The sequence below is a fragment of the Dreissena polymorpha genome, chromosome 6, assembly GCF_020536995.1.
Source record: "Dreissena polymorpha isolate Duluth1 chromosome 6, UMN_Dpol_1.0, whole genome shotgun sequence".
Taxonomy (NCBI): domain Eukaryota; kingdom Metazoa; phylum Mollusca; class Bivalvia; order Myida; family Dreissenidae; genus Dreissena; species Dreissena polymorpha.
Window position 1 is genome coordinate 115,923,199 of NC_068360.1, and position 24,752 is coordinate 115,947,950.

Here is a 24,752-nt window from a genome sequence, read left to right on the forward strand (position 1 = left end):
TTCCATTCTTGCCACATAGCGTGCACGGAGATTGGTGTCTGATTCAAGTAGTACAGTTGCCATTTGCTGTCATTGTATACACATTGTACAAGTTAACCATGTTCACTCAGTATCAATGCTAATAGGTTAAGTGACTGCCATGATGTGACTGAGATTCTGCTATAACAAAATCCTATAAATAATTGCTGTTCCAGTATGGAAGGTCATGGGGCACTCATCTGTGCACTCAAGAATCCTGGCAAGTTCCAGTCAGTGAGTGCTTTTGCCCCTATCTCCATCCCAAATAAAGCACAGTGGGGGATCAAAGCTTTCACATGATATCTTGGAGGGGACCAGTCTAAATGGCAGGTAAGCAGTGAGTGCATTTCACATTATCTTTACCCATACAAGACTTTTCCAATACTTGCAAGGACTAACGATTAATGTAAGACACATTGTGATTTAAATCATGTTTGACCTATTTAAGGATGATCGATCAATCGATTTACAAGGCTTTACTTGGAATATCGAATTGAACAACAGTGGTGGTATATAGATTTTCATTAGAGATTCAGTAATTCCAAGTGGCCTATTTTTAGCTCACTTGAGCACAACATGCTCATGGTGAGCTTTTGTGATCGTTTTTTTTTCATCGTCCGTTGTGCGTTGTGCGGCGTCAACATTTGCCTTGTTAACTCTCTAGAGGCAAAATTTATTGTCCAATCTTCATGAAATTTGGTCAGAAGATTGAATTTAATAATATCTTGGATAGATTAAAAAATGATTACGTTTGCTTGAAAAACATGGCTGCCAAGGGGCGGGGCATTTTTCCTTATATGGCTATATATGGCCATAGTAAAATCTTGTTAACACTCTAGAGGCCACATTTATTGTCTGATCTTCATAAAACATGGACAAAAGATTTATCCCAATAATATCTTGGACGAGTTTGAAAATGATGCCGGTTGGTTGAAAAACATGGCCGCCAGGGGGCGGGGCATTTTTCCTTAAATGGCTATAGTAAAACTTTGTTAACACTCTAGAGGCCACATTTATTTTCCGATCTTCATGAAACTTGCTCAGAAGATTTGTCCCATTGATATCTTGGAGGAGTTCAAAAATCTTTGCTTGAAAAACATGGCTGCCAAGGGGCGGGGCATTTTTTCTTATATGGCTATATATGGCTATAAGAAAATTTTGTTAACAATTTAGAGGCCACATTTATTGTCCAATCTTCATGAAACATGGTCAGAAGATTCATCCCAATAATATCTTGGACGAGTTCGAAAATGATGCCAGTTGGTTGAAAAACATGGCCGCCAGGGGCGGGTCATTTTTCCTTATATGGCTATAGTAAAACCTTGTTAACACTCTAGAGGCCAATTTATTGCCCAATCTTGATGAAATATGTTCAGAAGATTTGTCTTAATGATATCTTGGATGAGTTCGAAAATGGTTACGCTTGCTTGAAAAACATGGCCGCCAAGGGGAGGGGCATTTTTCCTTATATGGCTATATAAGGTTATAGTAAAATCTTGTTAACACTCTAGAGGCCACATTTATAGTCTGATTTTCATGAAACTCGGTCAGAAGATTTATCCCAATAATATCTTGGACGAGTTCAAAAATCATGCCAGTTGGTTGAAAAACATGGCCACCACGGGGGCGGGTCTATTCTCCTTGTATGGCTATATTAAAACCTTGTTAACACTCTAGAGGTCACATTTATGTTCCGATCATCATGAAACTTAGTCAGAAGATTTGTCCCAATTATATCTTAGATGAGTTCGAAAATGGGTTTGGTTGCTTAAAAAAACCTGGCCACCAGGGGCGGGGCATTTTTCTTTATATGGCTATTTATGGCTATAGTTTAACCTTGTTAACACTCTAGAGGCCACATTTATTGTCCAATCTTCATGAAATTTGGACAGAAGATTGGTCTCAATGATATCTTGGATGAGTAGTTTGACAATAATTATGTTTGCTTGAAAAAATGGCTTCCAAGGGACGGGGCATTTTTCCTTATATGGCTATAGTAAAATCTTGTTAACACTCTAGAGGCCACATTTACTGTCCGATCTTCATGAAACTTGGTCAGAAGATTCATCGCGATAATATCTTGAACGAGTTCAAAAATGATGCTGGTTGGTTGAAAAACATGGATTCTAGGGGGCGGGGCATTTTTCCTTATATGTATATATATATGGCTATAGTAAAACCTTGTTAACACTCTAGAGGCCACATTTATTTTTCGATCTTCGTGAAACTTGGTCAGAAGATTTGTCCCAATAATATCTTGTTATCTCAGGTGAGCAACTTTGGGCCTTTCAGGCCCTCTTGTTTATATTATGCAATCTATTTACATACATTGTCATGGTCACCATTATTATTGCAGTTGTTATCATGACACTTATCATGATCATCTAAGCATTGTGATTTTGATCATCATCATTATTATCATCATCATCATCATCATCATCATGTATAAAAATACCAATATATTTAAGATTAATAAAGCAAGAAAAATGGCTTGTCATTTCAAGTGTTTAATGTATTTGGCCACAGTAGTATGATGCCACAGAACTGTTGAAGAAGTACACTGTTCCTGCCCTTAATATGCTTGTTGACCAGGGTAAGGCAGACAACTTCTATGCGGATGGACAACTCCTGCCTGACAATCTGTCAGCTGAATGTGCGTCCAACTATGTGCCAATCAATCTGAGGATACATGAGGTAACCTTGTAGTTATTTTTTACAACCTTTAAAGTTGTAAAGTTTAAGTTAAAGAAATAAATTGTATAATCTGTACCACTACAAATATTGCCTTCCATAAAATAAGCCATAAAAGTAATTTTTGTGCTATGCTGCCTGTCTCTGTTATTTTATTATTATTATGCCCCACTTAGAAATATTAGGAGTATCCTGCTGTGCACCTACCCGCCATACAGTTTGTTAAAGTTCACAAGGTGCTTGTTAGATGAAATGTAAACCAATTTGTTTCTGCATGCTACATAGCGAATTCTTTGACAAACAATCATGCAAATTTGAGGTCAAAAGATCAAGGTCATGGGTGTCACTTTTGATTTAAGAAGTCCAGTTTCCAAATCCTGGGGAAGGCAAAACCTTTTATTCTACTTTTTTTCTTGCAACTGTAGTTAGTAACACTATTCACAGCACTTAGAGCTTTAACCCATTTATGCCTAGCATCTAGAAAAAAGGCCTTGGCAAACAGCGTAGACCCAGATGAGACACCGCATGATGCAGTGTCTAGTCACGGTCTGCGCTGTTTGTTTTAAGGAATTTCTGTAAGAAATACTCTAAATATAGAAATGAATATTATAAAAATTCCTTATTTTGGAAATAAATTGATCCAATTTAGAAGGATGGGAGGGTCTACTAGGCATATATGGGTTAATAGTAAGCTTATTTGACAAGAATGTTTGAAAAATGCATACATCTATGAACAAGCCGCTTAAACATATGGTCATTTGTGTGCTGATTAATCTTTAGTAAAGGAAGGCCTGTATCAATCTTGAGATCAATACAGCAAGAAAAGTCAAGGTCACTCGGGGAAAGCAATATTTCAACAGCATTTAACAATTGCACTTTTGATTGACACTTGGCTTCCCTTAGAAGACATACATGTTTTACAAGCATCTCATGTTCAACCTATGTAAGCTAATATTTGTGTCCTTATTTTCATTCCAGGGTTATGACCATAGCTACTATTTCATCGCCACATTCATCGAGGAACACATCAACCACCACGCTAAGTTTCTCTTACAGTGAATGACAATGCAATACGAACAGCAGTTGCATAAACGGCACTGGCTTGATTTTATTTATTATGATTTTATTTGGTTTGAAAGTGATTGTACAACCATGTTGAATAAGTGCTGTGCATTGAATGGACTTGTGCATATGAGTTTTACTTCTTTATATTGGAAGTGGCATGTTAGTTTCATGTCAGTATTAAACCATTGTAATAAAAAAGTGATTGTTAAATGTTTACAAAATATATGCCTGTCACAAATGCATATTTGCTGAATAAAGTGGGTAAAGCAACCTATATCAAATGATTGAAATCTGGTTTTATTTGAGCAATATTTTGGGCAATTTCGAAAACATAATTTTAAACATAAATACAAATAATATAGGCTTTTTAATTGTGTTTATTATAATGTGATATAATTATATAAAATATTTCTAAATTAAAATGGTTGTGTTCAGAATCATGTGTTGAAAAGTATTAATACAATGATTATTTCATAATTAACATAAAGTAACTGAGGAAAAGTAACTGTTATATTTTACATCAAACAGAGATAAGACTTTTCTGCTTTAAACATGTGCATAATACACAAATTAACCGTGTATCTATCACACATGCTTGTAATTTGTTGAAATTATTATTTGTGTAGTTGCAGTTTGTACACGGATGCATATGTACATTCCTTATTTAACCAAGAATACAAACCAAATAGCATTAACCTAGATAGTCCCTTACAAAAAAAATCAAAAAGAATAATACAGGTAGCATATGCATAATTGTAGATATAATTAAGAGCTACGTATGATGTCATTTATGATAATTTGTACATCATCAATTTCGTCATTCCCTTTTCAAAACCAGACACGACCAATCTGCTCCCATCATTTTTCATACACAGGGTATACGGCCGTCGCATATCTACATGGTAGGTACATAGAATGTCCCCATCAACAGTGATGTGTACGATGGAGCTCTTAGCCGTACTGCACACCAGCACCGTGTCACCGGGTCCGACGCAGGCACCATGTGGATTCTGTATGTTATCATTAGTGACTGCTCTAGATGTTCCCTTCGCGGTGTCGAACATGTACACTGTGTGAGCATACCAATCAGTCAGTACCAACGTGTTCTTTGAAGAGACATACGTGCACGTGCTCCATCCACGTTTGTACGTCTTCTTATTAAACAGCACACGGTCAAAATCAGACTCCACACCGATCTGGTTTATCATTCTCACTGGACGTGGATCATTGTATGTGCTCACGACCATGGTAGTTGGGTTCATGCAGCATATGGAGAAGACATTTGTGGATGTGTTTATCTGCCTGGTCAGACTGATGACATTGTCAGAACTCACGGACAGGAGACACACTGTCTTTCTATTGGTGGTTACTGCCAGCTCACAATGAGACAAACACACAACGTCAAATGGGTATATATTGAACTTGTACGGTGTTCCTAGTAACTTTAGTCGGTCATCTAACATGATGCATTTCAAATTCCTGTAATCCACGGCAACCAATCTCCCGTCTGGTAGGAAGTCAAGCCCAGTGAGGATAGGTTGATCCAAATCATCTCCAGTCTGTTTGATATCCACTGACACGAGCAGCTCCATGGTGACTTGTTTATTCGGAGCTGACTGAGCGCTGTCAGTTGCACAATCTAAATGAAAAATGTATGATCAACATTATAACATATCGAGAATATCGTTAAATAAGTAGATCAAATATCACATCACTTCATTGTTTTATTACAAATGAAATAGATCAGGATAATATTTTAATTAACTTATTTGACGTATTTCATAATCCACAATTTTAAATGATAAACAAGGGCTGTTTGTAAAACATGCATGTCCCCCATATGGGCACTCCGTTGTAGTGACAGCCATTGTGGGAATATGTTTTTTGTCACTGTGACCTTGACCTTTGACCTAGTGACCTGGAAATCAATAGGGGTTATCTGCCAGTCATGATCAATGTACCTATGAAGTTTCATAATCCTAGCCATAAGCGTTCTTGAGTTATCATCTGGAAACCATTTTACTGTTTCGGATCACCGTGACCTTTGACCTAGTGACCTGAAAATCAATAGGGGTCATCTGCGAGTCATGATCAATCTACCTTTCAAGTTTCATGATCCTAGGAATAAGCGTTCTTCAGTTATCATCCGGAAACCATTTTACTATTTCGGGTCACCGTGAACTTGACCTTTGACCTAGTGACCTCAAAATCGATAAGGGTCATCTGCGAGTCATGAGCAATGTACCTATGAAGTTTCATGATCCTAGGCTTAAGCGTTCTTGAGTTATCATCCGGAAACCATTTTACTATTTCGGGTCACCTTGACCTTTGACCTAGTGACCTCAAAATCAATAGGGGTCATCTGCGAGTCATGATCAATGTACCTATGAAGTTTCATGATCGTAGCCATTAGCGTTCTTGAGTTATCATCCGGAAACCATTTTACTATTTCAGGTCACCTTGACCTTGACATTTGATATAGTGACCTGAAAATCAATAGGGGTCAACTGCGAGTCATGATCAATGTACCTATCAAGTTTCATGATCCTAGGCATAAGCGTTCTTGAGTTATCATCCGGAAACCGTTTTACTATTTAGGGTCGCCGTGACCTTTGACCTAGAGACCTTAAAATCAATAGGGGTCAACTGCGAGTCATGATCAATGTACCTACGAAAATTCATGATCCTAGGCATAAGCGTTCTTGAATTATCATCCGGAAACCATTTTACTATTTCGGGTCACCTTGACCTTTGACCTAGTGACCTGAAAATCAATAGGGGTCATCTGCCAGCCATTATCAATCTACCTAAGAAGTTTCATGATCTTAGGCATAAGCGTTCTTGAGTTATCATCCGGAAACCATTTTATTATTTCGGGTCACCGTGACCTTGACCTTTGAGCTAGTGACTTGAAAATCAATAGGGGTCATCTGCGAGTCATGATCAATCTACCTATCAAGTTTCATGATCAAAGGCCTAAACGTTCTTGAGTTATCATCCGGAAACCATTTTACTATTTCGAGTCACCGTGACCTTTGACCTAGTGATCTCAAAATCAATAGGGGTCATCTGCGAGTCATGATCAATGTACCTATGAAGTTTCATGATCCTAGGCCCAAGCGTTCTTGAGTTATCATCCGGAAACCGCCTGGTGGACGGACCGACAGACCGACATGTGCAAAGCAATATACCCCCTCTTCTTCTAAGGGGGGGGGGCATAATAATGTAAATCAAGGAGTCATTTCATTTATTGTAATAGGCGTATATATGCTCGGTGTTTTCTTTTATCTATTTTCGAAAGAAACCGTCGGGATGGTTAAAGTAACTACTCAAAATCAACGAAATTTCGTACAATATTTCGTTAAATAAAGCTTAATAATTAAAAATCATTGTTCCTTATGGCAATTGCCGAAATTTCAACGCCAGATGTGGTCTGGTAAAATAGATGTTTGTGGATACAAAATGCTTGTTTTTATTATGGTTTTAACATGGTACCATTTTAGTGTTCGTGTGTCGTATGAATAGATATATTCGCAGGAAATTAGCATGGAATTTATTGTGTCCACAAATAAATAAAAACGAGCATTTTGTATCTACAAAAATCATTGTAATCATACCACATCTAACGTTGAAAGTGTGGCTATTGCTGTAAGGAACACTGATTGTTTAGGTTTTAATTTTATTTTACGAACTACATTACGAAATTTTCGTTGATTTTGAGCGTTATAGAGACTTTAAAGTCGCATACGTTTATCATTCTCATAATTGCTGAAAAATTAGCTAGGGGAAAAAAGCATATGAATTCAGTTTTAACCCATTACCATTTATAGATGTCATAGAAATTGTATGGTGATGACTCATATGAGTATATTTTAATACTTTTGGTTACAAACTAAATAAGTCGTTCTTAAGATATTTATTTCATAAAATAAAGCGAAAAAGCAGTTGTAACTTTACCTTTTTTATTAACAATGGGGAGTGCGGATTGATATTTTTCTGACGTATGCATAAAATATTTGATCGTTTATTAGTTATTAGCAAGTATAATATGTTAATAATATCTGATCAATAATGTAAATACTAATTTATAATCTTGTATTTATAATATGTTTGTACAAGTTCCTTTTAATAAAATTACGTAAAGAGGGATATTGCTATTATTTGCTGACTGTTATCAAATAGTTTGGACGCGTTCCAGCTATTGATATATATTTTAATGTGTTTTTTTTTCGAACGAAGTTACATTTTCATTGTTACAAACATATTTTTCTAACTCATAAACGTACATTTAATATGCTATTTGGACATGTTACTATCCTTCGCTTAGAGACTCGACTGATTCAATTCCCAAATTAACATGCCTTTGTTTGACGAAAAAACAACGAAACGAAATAACGGCTAAGAACGAACAATTATCCTGTGAATTGAATTTTGCATAGCTAATCTTTTTTACGTGAAATCAACAGTATTTTATGGACGTGTTTTAAAGCAATGCTACTTGCTACGATTTATATTGCGCCGATCTGCCATATGTATAGGTGAAACTTCGTTTATTTATAAATGTTCTGAAATATATTATTATACAACGCTCTGAATGAATCTTTTTGTATGGTTTATCTTATCTACGGCACTTATCGGATAGAGAATGGACAACTAACGAACAACTGCATCGAAGCTGACAAAGCCTATTTGTTGTGTACTAATCAGTTAATATTGAGAAATAGTCCGTTGTGTCGATATCGTATCAATTCGACATACCGACAATGAATCATTTTCACCTTAAAAACCAGTTGCAATTGTCCGAAATAATGAAAAGCATTCATGTTGAAGCGGATCATTAAAAAAGTAGTTGCAGTGCCTGAGATTTTTTTTTCAGCATTAAACAAAAAAATACGCGAGCGCACATGGTCATTTCTTGCACAATGATTACATTAAAAGTATCCGCACACATAGTGATCGCAGAAAGTTGTTCCAGGCAATACACGTAATTTTAAATCAAAGTTTCGCAGCACTTCAATTTCTGATTGTGATTTATATTGATGTGTACAATTAAAACAAAATTAAAGGGTAATTTGAACGAGACAAATGGTTCAATGAGTAAATGTACTTAGATGTGTTGTCTGACACTAATGAAGTGCGTTTTTATTGTTAAATAATTGAGTATAAAAACTGTTGTTTCAAACTCCAAGAGAATGCGAAAAGAAAAACAGATCTTAGTTTGTAGACAAATCACGCTTTGACAACGATTTTGAAAGGATTAACAAGAAAATGATGTATTCAATCGTTTTCAAGTTTGCAACGCTTTCTAAGTGTATCAATATAAAAACTATGATAATTCGTAAAAACATAATTGTGTAACGTATGTAGTGTTATATTGCTCTTTGTTTAAACAGTTCTTTTATTTATTAAAATTGGACACAAAAGTTGGACAATTGTCAATTCGTCAATCTTTGAGCATTGCCTGTATTGTTTAAATATGCATCGTGTGCTTCAATGTCAGTGTTTAAACATACGCGAATACCTTTATTTAAATTTGTTGTTTCCTCTTTAACTTCGGAAGATTCTTGTATTTCCGTCGAATATGTTTGCACATTATCTGAAAGAAAAAAAACTATGAATAGAACATGTATATTTCAAAACCACACCAAGTCCGGGACAGCATGCAGTTTAATGGAATCGACAGTAGTAAATAATATTTTTACATGTGTGTACGTGGATCATCGTATGTGCTCACGACCATGGTAGTTGGGGTCATGCAGCATATGGAGAAAACAGAGGTGGATGTGTTTATCTGCCTGTATTTCTTGAGAATATAGTTATGTTTTCAAAGATTTCAATCTGCTGACATGTTCGTTTTTCTGTCATTTCCGTGACAAACATACCAATCGGTGAATCATTTCCGTGAATAAAAATATTGTTGAATAGTTTTGAGGCCATGTTAATTATTCCTCATTTAACTATTACGTATGTTTCATTTAAACTTTTTTCATTAAAATTGCGTTAATATATTTTTAATGATACACCGTTCGTGAATTGTATCAGCCACAATGTGCAAATCAGTATAATGTTTATGCTTGTGTTAACTTAAAAAAAAAATATGACACAAAAATCAGTGTAAGGAACATCCTGAGGTTAACTTAATTAGACACAATTTTCACGAACAACAATGTATTCATCATAAAATGAATTCACTTTAATTGTAAAATCATCAGTATACTTTCCTGTTATTGATGATTTCACTTTAGTTTTATTAAATTTATTACTTAATTGTACATATGATTTCCGCAATGCTTGTAAACAAGGTTTGCAACGAAATAAATCTGTACAAAGCGTAAAAATAAAATATGTGACAATGCAACGACCAATTCAGCGACAAAAAATAATATAAAGGGCATACACTTAAATGTTTAGATGTTAAGTGGAATTTACAATGCTCACGTGTTCAGCAGACACACGATTAAACGTATCTGTTTTGAGCAAGAAAAACACCCCACCGCCCAACAGCCATGTTTATTTTTTTCAACGGACCGGCACTGTCATGAACTTTAGGAAGATATCACTTAAACACATATTCTGAAGACGGTCATTAATTATTCGTCATAGAACTGACTTATAGAGTGTTAATTTTTGTATTAGAGCAAAAAAGAAAATCTCGTTCATCTCCTGACAGGCATATTTTAAGTGGACCAGAAACATTTTCGCACCCGGACCAAATATCATTATTACAAATGGTCTGAGAAGGTTTCATTTTGATTTTGCATATTTAAATAAGTTCCAGATTGTTCACCACTTTTCTCTATAGCCATGTTCGGAAAACTGCCTATGCCACTGGGGCCATGCATTTCAATATTTCCAAGATAGAATTGGAACTAATGTTCGGAGCAGGTTTCACGAATATATGGCAGCTATTTGACTACTACATAGTTAATAAGCTTCTAATTTAATGTGTGCAAGAGACTTAGTTTTTTTGTTTTTTTTTATTTCACGTATTCTATGTTTGAAAGGTAATTTTATATTTACCGACGCAATGAACGTATATTCGGTTGCTTAATTTTACTATAAATATTTTAAACTGTCACGTTAATAGTATTGGTATGTTATCAAAAGAGAGATCGTACGGAAACACATGTTGCCTATTAACGGATACGAATAGAATACATGTTGAGTATTTCGTCTTAAAATGATGTGTAGTTTCTATAGATTAGGAGAGTGTCGCGAGTCTTTTTATCACGCACATTTAAAGAGGTATGTCCTATGATAAACAATCCCATTACAGATAATATCGCTAGTTTTACCTTCTGTAATGCATTTAAAACAGCTATATTTATGTCTATAAATTTATTATATCCAATAAGCTTTGTTAAAAATACTTATTGTGCAGACATGTAAGGAAAAGACTAACATTATCTTAAATAACTGCCGGTACCATTCGTCTTTAAATATCAAGTAAAACGACCTCGCCTTGCAAAAGAACAGATCAAGCTCTTAATATGTTTGATGTGGAGAAACTCTTGAAAGATAAGGATTTTCGCCCTAAAGATTAAAGCCACACACCTTATTTGGCATAGTAAATTTAATTATAAGTAAAAAACATATTTTATGTATGCCAATTAGAATATGGTGGTAACAAGGTAGTAATCCGTCTTTTTTGCGCTTCAAAACTTAAAAATAATAGCGTTTGTCAAAATGAATGAACACATACGTCTAGAAATCCTACTTTCGGTTTTAAAAGCGGTATCGTTTGAAAAATAATAAATCACTTGCTAACTCGGCACAAGCTCTAATATAGTTTTTGTTATTTGTTATGAGTAATGTGTTATTACTTATTTGTTATTACTTATTAGTTATGCTCGATTGGTCATTGTCGGCTCGGGTACTACTTGAATGTACCCTGGGTACTCTTAAGTATACTTACATGTATCCCGGGTACGGTAATTATCTTTAAACGTACCCGGTCGATATTAGACTGTACCCGAGTTGTTTTCCTGCCCTAAATCCGATGTTGTAAATTTAACTACCAATTTCCACTGTGAGAATGTAAATACGTCTAGATTGGCCAGCGCGTATATTTACATCTTGCAATGTTAAAAGTTTACATTTGCATCGTTGTAAAGTCTGTAATCTATACGCGGTGGAAGCGACACAATTATTGTTCGTCTTAGCGAGGAACAAATGCTGTGCTTACAGGCCGGGAACACTTGTGATATGACTCACACGAAATTTAATCCTAGATAAAATGTCTGGGTAACAAACTGTTGACTACCGGTTAAATGTAAACATTGATTCTTTTTGGTGCAATAGCGAAAATAGTCAACTTCGGTGAATAAAGTATGTATCAAAAAAGATTTTTGTATCATAAACTGTGGAATATTTTACCGAAATTATATTAAATTTGTTGTATTACTCAAGTAATTTTCTTAATATGGGTTTTCACCTGATTTTGACTTTTCAGGACACAGTCTTTCCAGCGTTGCTAGTTTTTCATAGTTTTCCTAGTTTGTCCTATATTTTTTTAAAGTTTCCTTTTTCCTAGTTTTTACAAAAAGCTCCTAGTTCTACTAGTTGTTTTGCCATTGACGAGTCTTAAAATTATTGTATAGGCAAAATAATTGTTTGGTTTTGTTAATTTAATATCACCTGGATATGTATACATGTATTCATAGTGCTTTAAATATATTTGGGTTTGCTGTAGGTATGCATTTATGGTTTATTTTCCTAGAAATATTTACTTGGCTAGAAAAGATAGACAATAATCACGATCCCCTGTCAAATGGTGTTAGATCCCCTGCCAAAATTGTGTAAGGCAGATTCTGGGAAATGCTTTGCTGTGTATTGCTTTGTGTGTTGTTACAGCATATCATTTTCAAATTCTGGCCTGTTTCAGTTACTGGGCCATGCAGATGGATCAAAACATAAGAAGTTGGTAAAAGTACACAAAGATAAAGGCCAGAAACAGCTATTTAATTCACCTGTATCAGGAGGCAGTCAACAAGAAGGTAGTGATACTGAAAGGAAGGGGCATACTGTCTTTCTAAAGCCTTTATCAATTAACGATCAAAACGCAAAAGCAGAGGCATTATGGGCAATGAAAGTGCCATCAGAAGGATATTCCTACTCATAATGTGATGGAATAAGCAACCTGTTGAAGGCGATGTTGTCTGGATCATTTTCTGAACAATTCACAATGAGCAAATATAAGGTGTCATATCTAATATCAGATGGTCTTGGTCCATAGAAGGGGTATTGTGAAAAGGTACAAGTATCAAAGAGTCAATTTTCAATACAATATGATGAAACAGGCAATGCACAGGACAAAAAGCAATGTGATGTTTATAATAGAGTTTGGAATGAGGAGAAGGGAGAAGTTAGTGTTATGTTCCTGAAAAGCCTCGTGTTTCGACAGGCTAAAGGCGAAATGTTATTGCCCTATTTCTTTTATACTATAGAAGCTAGAGACTTGAAACTTCATAAATGAAGAATTTTTTTAGATGTAGTGCAGTGTGCATAAAATGTTACTCTGCACCTTTTATTATTTTAGTTATTCCACTCTTAAATGTTTAAACTTGATTTTTATCAGGTTTTTCTCCTATATACTATACAAGCTAGAGACTTGAAACTAGAAATTTAGATAGATATCATTGAGAGTAGGTGAAGTATGCAAAAGATGTTACTTCGCACCTTTTTTTCTTGTCACTACAAAGTCGCTTGGACACTTCTCCGTCGTCCGTCTGTCTGTCCGTCACAAATCGTCTCCGGAGCAAAACTCTTTTAGTATTAAAGGTATCGACTTCAAACTTTATACAGTGATACAGTTCATTGAGGGAAGACGCTGTAACAAGAAGCCATAACTCGGGGTGGTCCCATGTTTGAGTTGTCTCTGTTTTGAGTTATCTCCCTTCGTTTAAAAACCGGAGCATTTCCGGAGCATAACTCCTATAGTATTGAAGGTATCGATTTCAAACTTTATGCAATGACAAGCGACACATGTGATAACTAATCGCTCTTGTTTTTTTTAAATATTTATTTCCCTTTGTTAATTTTCATAGTTTATATTTGTCCGGGCTATTTCTCCTATATTATAAGATCTTTAAACTTGAAACTTCATTATGTGGACAGATGTTATTGAGAAGAAGAACAGTGCACAAAAACTGGAACTCTGGTTCTCATATGATTTAGGTTATTGCCCTTAATTGACTTTACTATTGATAAGGCCATATTTCTTTTACTTTGCAAGCTATGTACTTGAAACCGGATGGGACTTAATGGTTTGCGCTCTGTGTGTGAGTCTGTCACACTTGTCTGTATCCTGCGATAACTTAAAAATTTCTTCATTTTTTTTGTTCATGAAGCCTGAAACATGGACAGATCGCAATATGGAGATTATGCACGTCAGTTCATTGTGTTCCTACGTCATGAATTTTAGTTGTTATGGCAACAAATATAAATATTGCTGAAAATGGTGGATCCTGCGATAACTTAAAAAGTTATTCATATTTTTTCATGCAACTTGAAACATGGATAGATGGCAATATGGAAATTCATTTCATTTTGTTCCTACGTCAAGAATTTTGGTTGCCTGGAGTTTCGACGGTAGGTGACCATATTGCTTGATAATAGTCTTGTTATATGGCAGATTTTTTTGGTAAGAAGTGCACTGCCAAGAACTGTTAATCTGCCTATAATGTTCATTTAAATTTGTTCAACTTGTTAATTAAGTTCAACTTCTGAAACACCGTTAGCTTCAGTTCAAATGCATCTTCACCTAAAAGATCACAACTGTTGACAAATAGTATAACAATCTTACACTGGCTTCCGGTACATACCAGGGAAATCTAGCTCGAGGGATACTGTTTAAGGCGGTAACGAGGCTCTCCCGAGAGCTAGATTTTCATGGTATGTACCGCAAATATTGTTTGCTTGCTTTTCTTGCATATTGTTCAAACACGCATTCATTCATAAATGTTCATTTGATGTCATAAACGTGCGATATATGACGTCATAAGAATATTTATGAATACATATATAACGTCATTTAACGCGCAAGACTGAAGAGTATTCTTACAACAGCGGAATGTAAGATGGGGTTTTCTAGCACTGGTGAAAACGGCAGATAACCCGGTCTGAAATGCAATAAATATTCGTTCCTTGCGACACATCCGAGTCGCGGAGGTCATGTTAGTTGGTTTCAGGTCACCCGGTAACATGCATCATCCATCGGTAATCCAGGGTTAGTAATTACATGTACATTTGATGAAATGTAGGAACGGAATGCAGAAGCACATTGGCTGCACATGGTATTGTGAAGTGATTTTTTTCCATAATTTTCTTCTGCCTTAAGAGGGAGGCGGAAAACTACAACGGGCGAGGCATGGTATGGTATTGCGCAAGGGGGGGTTAAAGGGTTAGGGTTAAGGTTTGGGTTAGTGTTAGGGGTCGGGTTAGGGTTTTGGTTACCCTTAACCCAACCCTAACCCTAACCCGACCCCTAACCCTAACCCTTATCCTAACCCTTTTTTGGGGTTATCACCCCTAACCATGCCTCGCCCGTTGTAGTTTTCCGCCTCCCGCCTTAAGACGCCATTTTGTTTGACTCGCATGTGTTATCATCTAAACGCTTGGTAAATACTTTGCGAAATAAACAAGCGCTATTCGATTTAGACTCGAGTCAAAACGGCCTAAACATAACAGAATTTTTCATTACGCATAGAAGACGGCTCGAATTGGGTATCGGCGATTTGTTTTGCGTCCCGGTACGCACAGCTTTTGAAAAAAAAATGCGTATCGACCTATTTTTTATTGCGTATTTACGCAAATACGCATCTTATCTGTAGCTCTGAATGTACTACTGACTTACGAAATTCGGCGAAAATGAACTTTTTATATCCGGAAATATCAGAATTCGGTTCAATTTTTGAAATCAAAAGTAACCGGAGAGTAAGTCCGACGATCTTGCATTTCAACGTCAGCCTTTTTAATTGTTCATCGGCAATGTTCGACGGGCCGACGGGCTTTCGCCATGTCTGGGTCACGAGATGAAGCAATACATATGGTTTCCAGAGTATTTAGAAGCTTTTTCTTTGATTTGACAAAGTGACCTAGTATTTAAACCCTCGTTTGGAATTTACCAAGATATCAATTTGACAAATGACCCAGTTTAATAAAGATTGGACGAAAAATGTGGTTTCTAGAGTGTTCACAGACTTTTCTTTAAATTGGCTTAGTGACCAAGTTTTTTTTTATCCCATATCAGCCTATATCTAATAGGGACAACGTTTCACAGGATTTTAATAAAATTTGAAACAAGAAAAGTGTCCACACGACACGGATGCCCCCAACTGTAACTGTGTCAATACATAAAAGCATAACTGTGTAACTGTTTTTGAGATATACATCGCATTTTGCATGCAAATAAAATGAATGCACGTATCTTCTCGTCAACTGCAGAAAAAAAACATAATGGTTACTACTTGAAATAGAGAGCATACACCATGTTGAATGTTTAAAACCTCGTTTTTGGCCCGCATGGCCCATGTTCGAACTTGGCCTAAAGATCATCTAGATAAAACTTGTAACCAAATACATCAATAAAACTCACTTATGTATGTTTATATGTGTAAATATTTTTCCCTAACTGAAACATTCACTTAATTTATTTCTTTGAATCATGCTGTTCACACTTTATTTGCCCTTTCATAAATCAACCACATGTTAACATTTGCTTTTTGAAATGTATGTATATTATGTATGTATATTATCATATATATATATATATATATATATATATATATATATATATATATATGTGTTATATGTATATGAGCGTGCGTGCGTGCGTGCGTGCGTGCGTGCGTGCGTGCATGCGTGCGTGCGTGCGTGCGTGTGTGTGTGTGTGTGTGTGTGTGTGTGTGTGTGTGTGTGTGTGTGTGTGTGTGTGTGTGTGTGTGTGAGTGTGTGTGTGTGTGTGTGTGTGTGTGTGTGTGTGTGTGTGTGTGTGTGTGTGTGTGTGTGTGTGTGTGTGTGTGTGTGTGTGTGTGTGTGTGTGTGTGTGTGTGTGTGTGTGTGTGTGTGTGTGTGTGTGTGTGTGTGTGTGTGTGTGTGTGTGTGAAATACAATAACATGAAGACCCTTATGTCTCAAATAAACTGCCTTATATATCTAGGACATGACAGCATGAAGTTATTTTTTACCTTAGGATTGTGCAAATAAGGCCATACAAGCTCCAGATTAATGTAAGAAAAAATCCCCAATACGTCCTATGAATATACAATACCATTGTGCCATTGATATTTCTAGGATTATGAGATAACATAAAGTACATAACATCACGAGGATTATGGAAACCACTGACTAACTTTACAATATCTGAAAAATGTCATCGTATAATAGCTCACCGGAAACGCGATTTAATACTTGCAAAATCCTCTCTTTTGTTGTCAGTGGAGTGACATTTTCGGTAGAAACTGCACGATTAGCTCACTTACTGTGTTTACGAAGCGTAACCTCATCGTTTTCAAACTTGTCTGTTGACAAAGTAGAGAGTCCTTTGGTTGTTGGAGAGTCCTGTAAATAATATAGGCACTCAAGATTACGGGTTATGTTACAACTACATATGCTAGAAGCTGATGTTGAATTCAATACAAAATGCCAAGTATTGCGTTCAATGATCTAATCCAGCCCCCTACAGTCTATTGACTACAACTAAAATAATTAATGAGTATGCAGCATTAATTTAAGTAAAATGAAATTTTAATCAAAATACTTTCTGCAAAGATTTCATTAATATTATCAATTGCTTCGAACTAGGTTAAATATTGATCTGTAAGATATATTAACATTTTAATAAAGATGCCGGTCATATCTTAATATTAATATTAATTTAAATCATGGTATCAAATTTGAGCCAAATTATACAATTTCAAATTATATGCACCACGCGATAGCAATGAATTTAAATATATGCTTCACATAGTGCATAAGATAGATTTCTAAGGATAGTTACTTTAGTTTCGTTTGCATATCGTGTCTACCTAAATAGATATACAGAGGATATTTGTTGGATTCGGTGGAATATCGATTTTATTTCACGGGTGATCATAGAAAACAATATTTTCACTCGTGTTGAAGCCACGAGTGAAAATATATATTTTCTATGATCACGAGTGAAATAAAATCGATATTCCGTCGAATCCAACACATTTTCTTTTTATTTTATGCTTTTTTCACCGTTTATTTACATTGTAAATGAGTTAAACTGTATTATTTCGCTGGATTAATGACGTCATTTCGACCTAAAAAATGACGTCATTTCACAGTTAAACAGTGAAAAATATCGATATTTTTCAATGTTTTTTTTTCACTGTTTAAAACTGAGGAATATCAATTTTATTTCACTGATATTTCTCTATAAACCACCGGACAGCATAAAATAAACATATATACATCATATATTTACGTGTTACTAGACGAGGAGATTACACCAAGTAATTGCCAATTGCTTGTTTCACTAATTAGTCATCTCTTGGGTAGGCGTGTGAAGCCCATTAATTGTTGTACAATTTCATGTAAATGACAGTCTACCGTTCATATACGTCCGTTGCATATGTCATATTACGTCGTGACCTTTAGACACGCGATTGTGCACATGCTTCCGTCGGAAATTGCACACGGCACGATTGAGTGTTTCAATGTATATTAATATATGCATATCAGTAGGGGGATCAGTTCACGTTAGACAATCGACCAGCTAGGTCCCAGTTACTTCTTGTCGCGGAGCCGTTAGGCCGCCGCATAGATCTTGTTCATGATATTTTACGGATATTGGAAAACGTTAAAGTTTAAAACAAAACAAAAATAAATCGCAATAAAACTTGAAATGGACTTGTGTTCGTTATTGTGTTACACCGATTATGCGACATATGTTATCACTAAAAAATTAATCCTGCATTTCTCAAAAAGGATAGAGCTATATGTAACGGATAAGTGTGTATAACGCTTAAATACTAATATTATTTTCAAATACCATCATAGACCACAGTCGTGCAAAAACAGTATTAATTGCCACATATGTTTTTAGGGGGGGGGGCACACAAACGACTAAGTAAGTGTACCTGTTAAGAATACTTTGATCGTTTAAGAAAGAAATATGCATTTTGAAACAGGAATTAATTTTCCTTTATTAAAATTTACGTGGGGAACATCAAGGCCCAGAATTGCTGGCCTAAATTGACTCTCATATACTTAAGTGATCTGAGCTGGGATATACTTTTTCAAGATTATACTGGTACAAGGAGTAAAACGTGTTGTTATAGACAGAAGTCATCATGGATGATTTTGATGATTTCTTTATCTGCTTCAAACAAAAAATTTAGATTAACCCTTTCAGCTCATTTAATGGTACTTATATGTTCAATAGTAGTTGATCTTATTTATTAAGCAATAGTTATATTACAGCAATAAGTATGTTCAGAATGAATAATGCACTACCAATTATAGCACTCATTATATCGAAAAATTGAAAAAAAAGCGACAAGTATATGAACTTCACTGAAACACAAATTATACTAGAGACCTTATGTATGACTAGTGAGCCGTGACTTGAACGAATATGATATGATTACTTGTATAAGGTCTGGTATCTATGTGGTCTTTTATTAATCATATGTCTGATACCTTGATATGAGAACATATATGACATCAGTTAATTTTAGCTTGTGTATGTTACATGTATGCTTTTGGGTAATATCATTATCATAGTTGACACAAATTATCCTATAATGTGCAGATTAAAAGCTTATGCATCGTCGCTTTTTGGAACGGTTCATGATTTTAAGATAGGAGTCAATTATTTCGTATTTAAGTTACAAAAGAATCCTTTTAAAGTTAATTAAACGTTTTCACAATATTAAACAAGAGAACGCTATAATGCGGGTACAAAGCATTATTGAATGGAAAACTATTGCAATTTACTAATAAACTGTTGGAACATAACACATTTTAAATATTTACCGTCATATTCGCCTGATGGCCGCTCAACAGCTTGTCAAAGTTATTAAGTTCTTTTTGAATCTCATCATATTCTTGTTCCAATTGCGCTTCTTTTTCAATCAACAGCTCAAGTTGGTGACTTAAAACGCAACAAAACCTTTTCGATAGTTGTCAATACTTATCAAGCATAAACATTTATCTTTTTCCATGTGGGGAAAAATGTCATAGATTTGTATGTACTTGAGTGTGATGCGAGTTCATTCTGTTTATAAATATATACGTTTATTATAGTAGATTATCTATTCGCTTAAAATGTTGTTCATTGTTTTTGTCGCTGTACATCTTATTGTTCGACATAGGATGCAGACCTATGCTTAACGTTTGAACTCTTAAAAGGTTAAAAACATTTGTAAAGGTTCTAACTCACTAACTGTCACGAATCACGCTCAAAATTCCAAATTACTTATGTTTGGCAAAAACTCTTTATGTGGTATGTTAATCCCTTTATACGTAGATACGTTTGGGTTTCTTACTTATAATCAAATATAAGCAGTTTATTTAATTAATTCACTGGCTGCGCTTCAATGCACAGGCAACTTAAGCTTCTCTTTTTTATTGTATCCACTTTAGCATGACTATCAATAGTTAATATATACTGATGGCGGAAAAAATGTACTTGCTGACACCATAATATCCATTGTTTGTACCATGATTGTGTTAACCTTTACCTTGCTAATCAGCTGAGTCAAGCGAGAGGGTATCGCGTTGTATGTTTTAGCTATTTTCCATTAAACATACATTGAATTATTGTGTAATATAAACATTCTCAAGTAATTCTTTTTCGGTAAACATTATAACTGAGTTAATGTCGAAATGTATGAAAACTATACTTTATAAATATACATGTTAGAATATAAGTTAGGTTTTAATGGTCAAATTCAAACTTTGACGAGAATCTCTTTTTTGTAATGCAACAGCGATTCCAATGTTGAACGTTTGAAACAAAAGAAGGAACAAACCTGGATTCACTTCTAACGTCTAAGGTCACAGCAGACTTACGTTTCAGTACCTCGACAGTTTCTTTCAATGTGCTGCAATGATACAACAGTTGGGGAGTATTGTATTCATATGTTTTCGCGTATTGCAGGTTTAAACGTTGTTTATTAATTTTAATAAAAATTCGGGTTCGATACAAAAGCGCATCAGTTTGTTGTAAATAGAGACGATATTACGAAATCTTACTTCACTCCGTCTTGCAGTATTTTTTCCTTCTTCTTCAGGATGATAATGTGTTCTTCTTGTGTTTCAATTCTGTTTAAATTTGATAATAAATGACATGCATCACGTGCAGATAAAAAAACTTTTAAATATTAATTTAACCGTAAATGGTTCCAATATGGTAATGTTCATAAGACTATTATTCGTTTAAAATGTCTAATATAATAATGCAATATACAGCTAAACCATCACATTTCGCGATTTTAACAACTGTGACAAGAAATATTCAAGCAATTGTTTATTTATGATAATGCCAAAATTTTAAAGCGTTATGATATTAATACAGTATTCTAATGCGATATTTACTGTCGTTGCAATTCGTTTCTGTCCTCTTTACTGCAAGACTTCAGTAACCTAGAAATGTAAAGAATATATAACACAAATATTAGTAATTATAATGGTTATGATTAAAATTCGTTATTAGGATAATAATAATAATAATAATAATAATAATAATAATAATAATTATTATTATTATTATTATTATTATTATTATTATTATTATTATTATTATTATTATTATCCTTCTGCTGCTTCCTCTTCTTCCTCTTCTTCTTCTTTTTTTCTTCTACTTCTTCGTCTTCTTCTTTTCCTCCTCCTCCTCCTCCTCCTCCTCCTCCTCCTCATCATCATCATCATCATCATCATCATCAACAACAACAACATCATCATCATCATCATCATCATCACCATCACCATCATCAAATATAACATAAATATGAAGACATAACTCTTTCAAAACATTTCAAACTGTTTCAAACTGTTGATTAACAAGACAAATGATGTTTATGTAAATAGAAAAGGCATTACACTTTATTATTAGTTTTACTCAACGTACTGCAAATCTTCTTCTCTGCGTGCTATCTCTTGTTGTAGGTCGTTCATTTCCTTCACAAAAGTTTCTTCGTTTCTCACACAGATATTTTTCATATCTTCTAATGATTGTTGTAGAAGGGTCCGTTCCTTCACAAAAGTTTCCTCTTTTTTCACACAGATCTTTCTCATGTCTTCTAATGATTTTGCTATCGATAGATGTTCCCTGAAATCAATAATAACCACCATGAACATAGAAAAAGATTTTGATCATACGTTGCATCTGCACCAATGTTCAATCAGTCTCTTATGCAAATGGTTTTGCTTATTTTAGCAACTCGATAGGATACATTAAACTTATAAATGTAATTCATTTGTACTTACAATAGGAAAACTCAAAGTTTTCGTTAAATGAAAACTTTTGGTATTGAAAATAAACCGCGTATATTAAGAAATACATGTAATGCATACTTTCAAATTCTACTTAAATTTGTTAAAGATCATTTTCCAGTTTAAATAATTGAAACTAAAACACGAGAAAGTTGAGTTTGGTGAGCCTTGACCAAAAGCTTGGTCGCAAAAAAAATTGGGGAAAGGTTTTGCCTCTTAGAAAGATGTCATTAAATTACAAGCGCAATAATTTTCCTCTACTAGTATGTTTCACATTTTATTAATAGGCCTCAAATGAAGTTTGTTTAACTGGGTATGTATTTTTTTTAAATGTGTGTGTAAGTTCTTATTTATAAATTTAAATTTAAACTAATTATGTAACATAATAAAATTTAAAGCCACCATATCTCGATTCAATATACCAGGTATCAAAAATATAGTATAATTAAAAACTTCAGTTATTTCAGAAGTTATCAATGAATCTTTTAGCTAATTACTGATGTATACATTATTTATATAAACAATTAAAAAAATCAACGCCAGCATCTATTTTTGTTAAACACAGGAAAATATCGACTTCCCGCCATCCCATGGTATAACCAGTCTATATCATGTCTTTTTTATATATAACAGTCGATAATTGGAGAACTTACCTACAATGGTCTGTGGATATTTGAGATTTTAAAATTTCACATTCCTTCATTTTCTCTTCATGTAAGCCCCGTTGAATTGTTTTTCCCTGAAACAAGTGCCACATATATAGCCATTATTTGCTATTGATAGAATAGGTATAGAATAAAAGAGACGCCAATGTTCTCGCACATGCATCATCGAATTAACGAAAGAAAACGTGCATCTTATGTGTTTTCTATATTGATAAATTTAAAAATTTCATTCTAGTAGTCGTCCAAACTGATATGAAAGTCATAATATTGCCGTTGTGTAATGTATGCGGTGTCCGCCTAGCGACCAGGAGGTCCCGGGTTTGATCCTTACTCACGTAATCTCCCCCTAAAGATCGCAAGTTGTGGTTGTACTAAGGAAACGGAATAGAGAGCGCCTTAACAAGCCTTGGTCTTTGGATGCAGTCGAACCAAAAATGTGTGAGTTAAATATTAAATGAATAAATAACACACTTTTTGTTGATGTACTAGTTTCACAAATTTGATGACACAATTGCCGTAGCGGAGTGGAGTTAAGCGATCTTGATACGGAAACTAAAATATTAGTCGTCACGATTTTTAAACGGTTGATGAACAACGATAAGTGTCGGGTTAATTTTGACGAGCTAAAATAACAATTGTTTTTCGTACAGATGTGTTTATCTACCTGGCTAGCATTAAGAGCTGCTTCCAGAAAACAGCTCCTTCCCCACAGACGTCGGTAATCAGAATCCTTTTCTTTGAACATCTTTTCCGCTTTTCTCAATGATGACTCAAAAATCGCTGTTTTTTCCTCAAGCGAACGCATATCACTTGGTTCCTTAGAACGTATTTAAAAAAAGACATGACAGCAGACGTGCGAATTTGTTTATAACACAGTGGGATACCGCATAATCAGTAAATTCGATGTTACTAAATAGTTTGTTTGGAACCTTTACTAGGACAGGTTAAGGAAACAGACTGATTATGATTCCTAACCTTGAAATGGGATAACTTCAAACATGACAAATCAGGACAATTCCTGTTCTCAATAATTTTGTTCAATGTTAAACGTTGTGTAAACACGTTGAATTAAATAATTTGGTAGTCGGTATTCCATATTTTGTCAAAAAGCTTTTTCTCAAATTAAAGAGAAATTTTACTTATTCGGACTCATTTGTTGAGTTACCTGCATCCGGGGAATCATTTCCTTCGCTGCAGATCTTATATCTGAGAATACCTTTTCAAACAACTTAACGCCGCTAAAACAGTTAAGCAACAGGTATTAAGGACTGTTAAGAAACCTTATCATTTAAATTGGTCAATTATATACAAAGTGTGAGTATATCTAAGAATAAATATGTGTATTTCCAAGATTTAATATACTTTACCATACCAACATTGAAACATACATATGTGGACACGATAAACCGCAAAATGTATGGTACATAAAAGTTGTCAATTTATACAATATCTCATAAATTTATGTGTTCATGTACCTGGATTGCTTATTCGTGTCGTTGTCAACGTTACATATTTTCTTGTCTCTGAAAGATAAACACAGTAAAACAATACTTTATAAGATATTGTTCTTTAAAATGGATAAAAGCAATGGTTCGATGTAAGCAGAAGATTGGCAGGAATGACTGGTACTAAATGTGAATTCTACCATCATCTGTATACATGTATGATGTAAAACAAACTGTGGTGTACAAGAAATAATACATTAAAACATGATAATTTGCGAACAACAATCGAATGAATTCCACATTGCACACTCGATTGGAACAAAAACAAATTACTAGCCAAACTAAGTTGGAAGATGTTTTCAAACAATGTGAAAATATTTATGTCTATATGATGGTAGATTAT

At 34.6% G+C, this 24,752-nt stretch overlaps 1 protein-coding gene across 1 annotated transcript; it reads right to left on the reverse strand.

Annotated features, from left to right (window-relative positions):
* Positions 1 to 4,562: 4,562 nt before the first annotated feature.
* On the reverse strand, positions 4,563 to 24,421 carry LOC127836021 (uncharacterized). Its single transcript, XM_052362438.1, has 12 exons — positions 24,380 to 24,421; positions 24,070 to 24,142; positions 23,569 to 23,721; positions 22,893 to 22,978; positions 21,875 to 22,075; positions 21,343 to 21,390; positions 21,001 to 21,069; positions 20,778 to 20,849; positions 19,780 to 19,897; positions 17,256 to 17,334; positions 9,296 to 9,370; positions 4,563 to 5,413 (listed from the first exon to the last, which is right to left on the reverse strand). The coding sequence occupies exons 2-12, from the start codon at positions 24,085 to 24,087 to the stop codon at positions 4,563 to 4,565; spliced, it is 1,770 nt and encodes a 589-aa protein (XP_052218398.1). The 5' UTR covers positions 24,088 to 24,142; positions 24,380 to 24,421.
* Between the last annotated feature and the right edge of the window lie 331 nt (positions 24,422 to 24,752).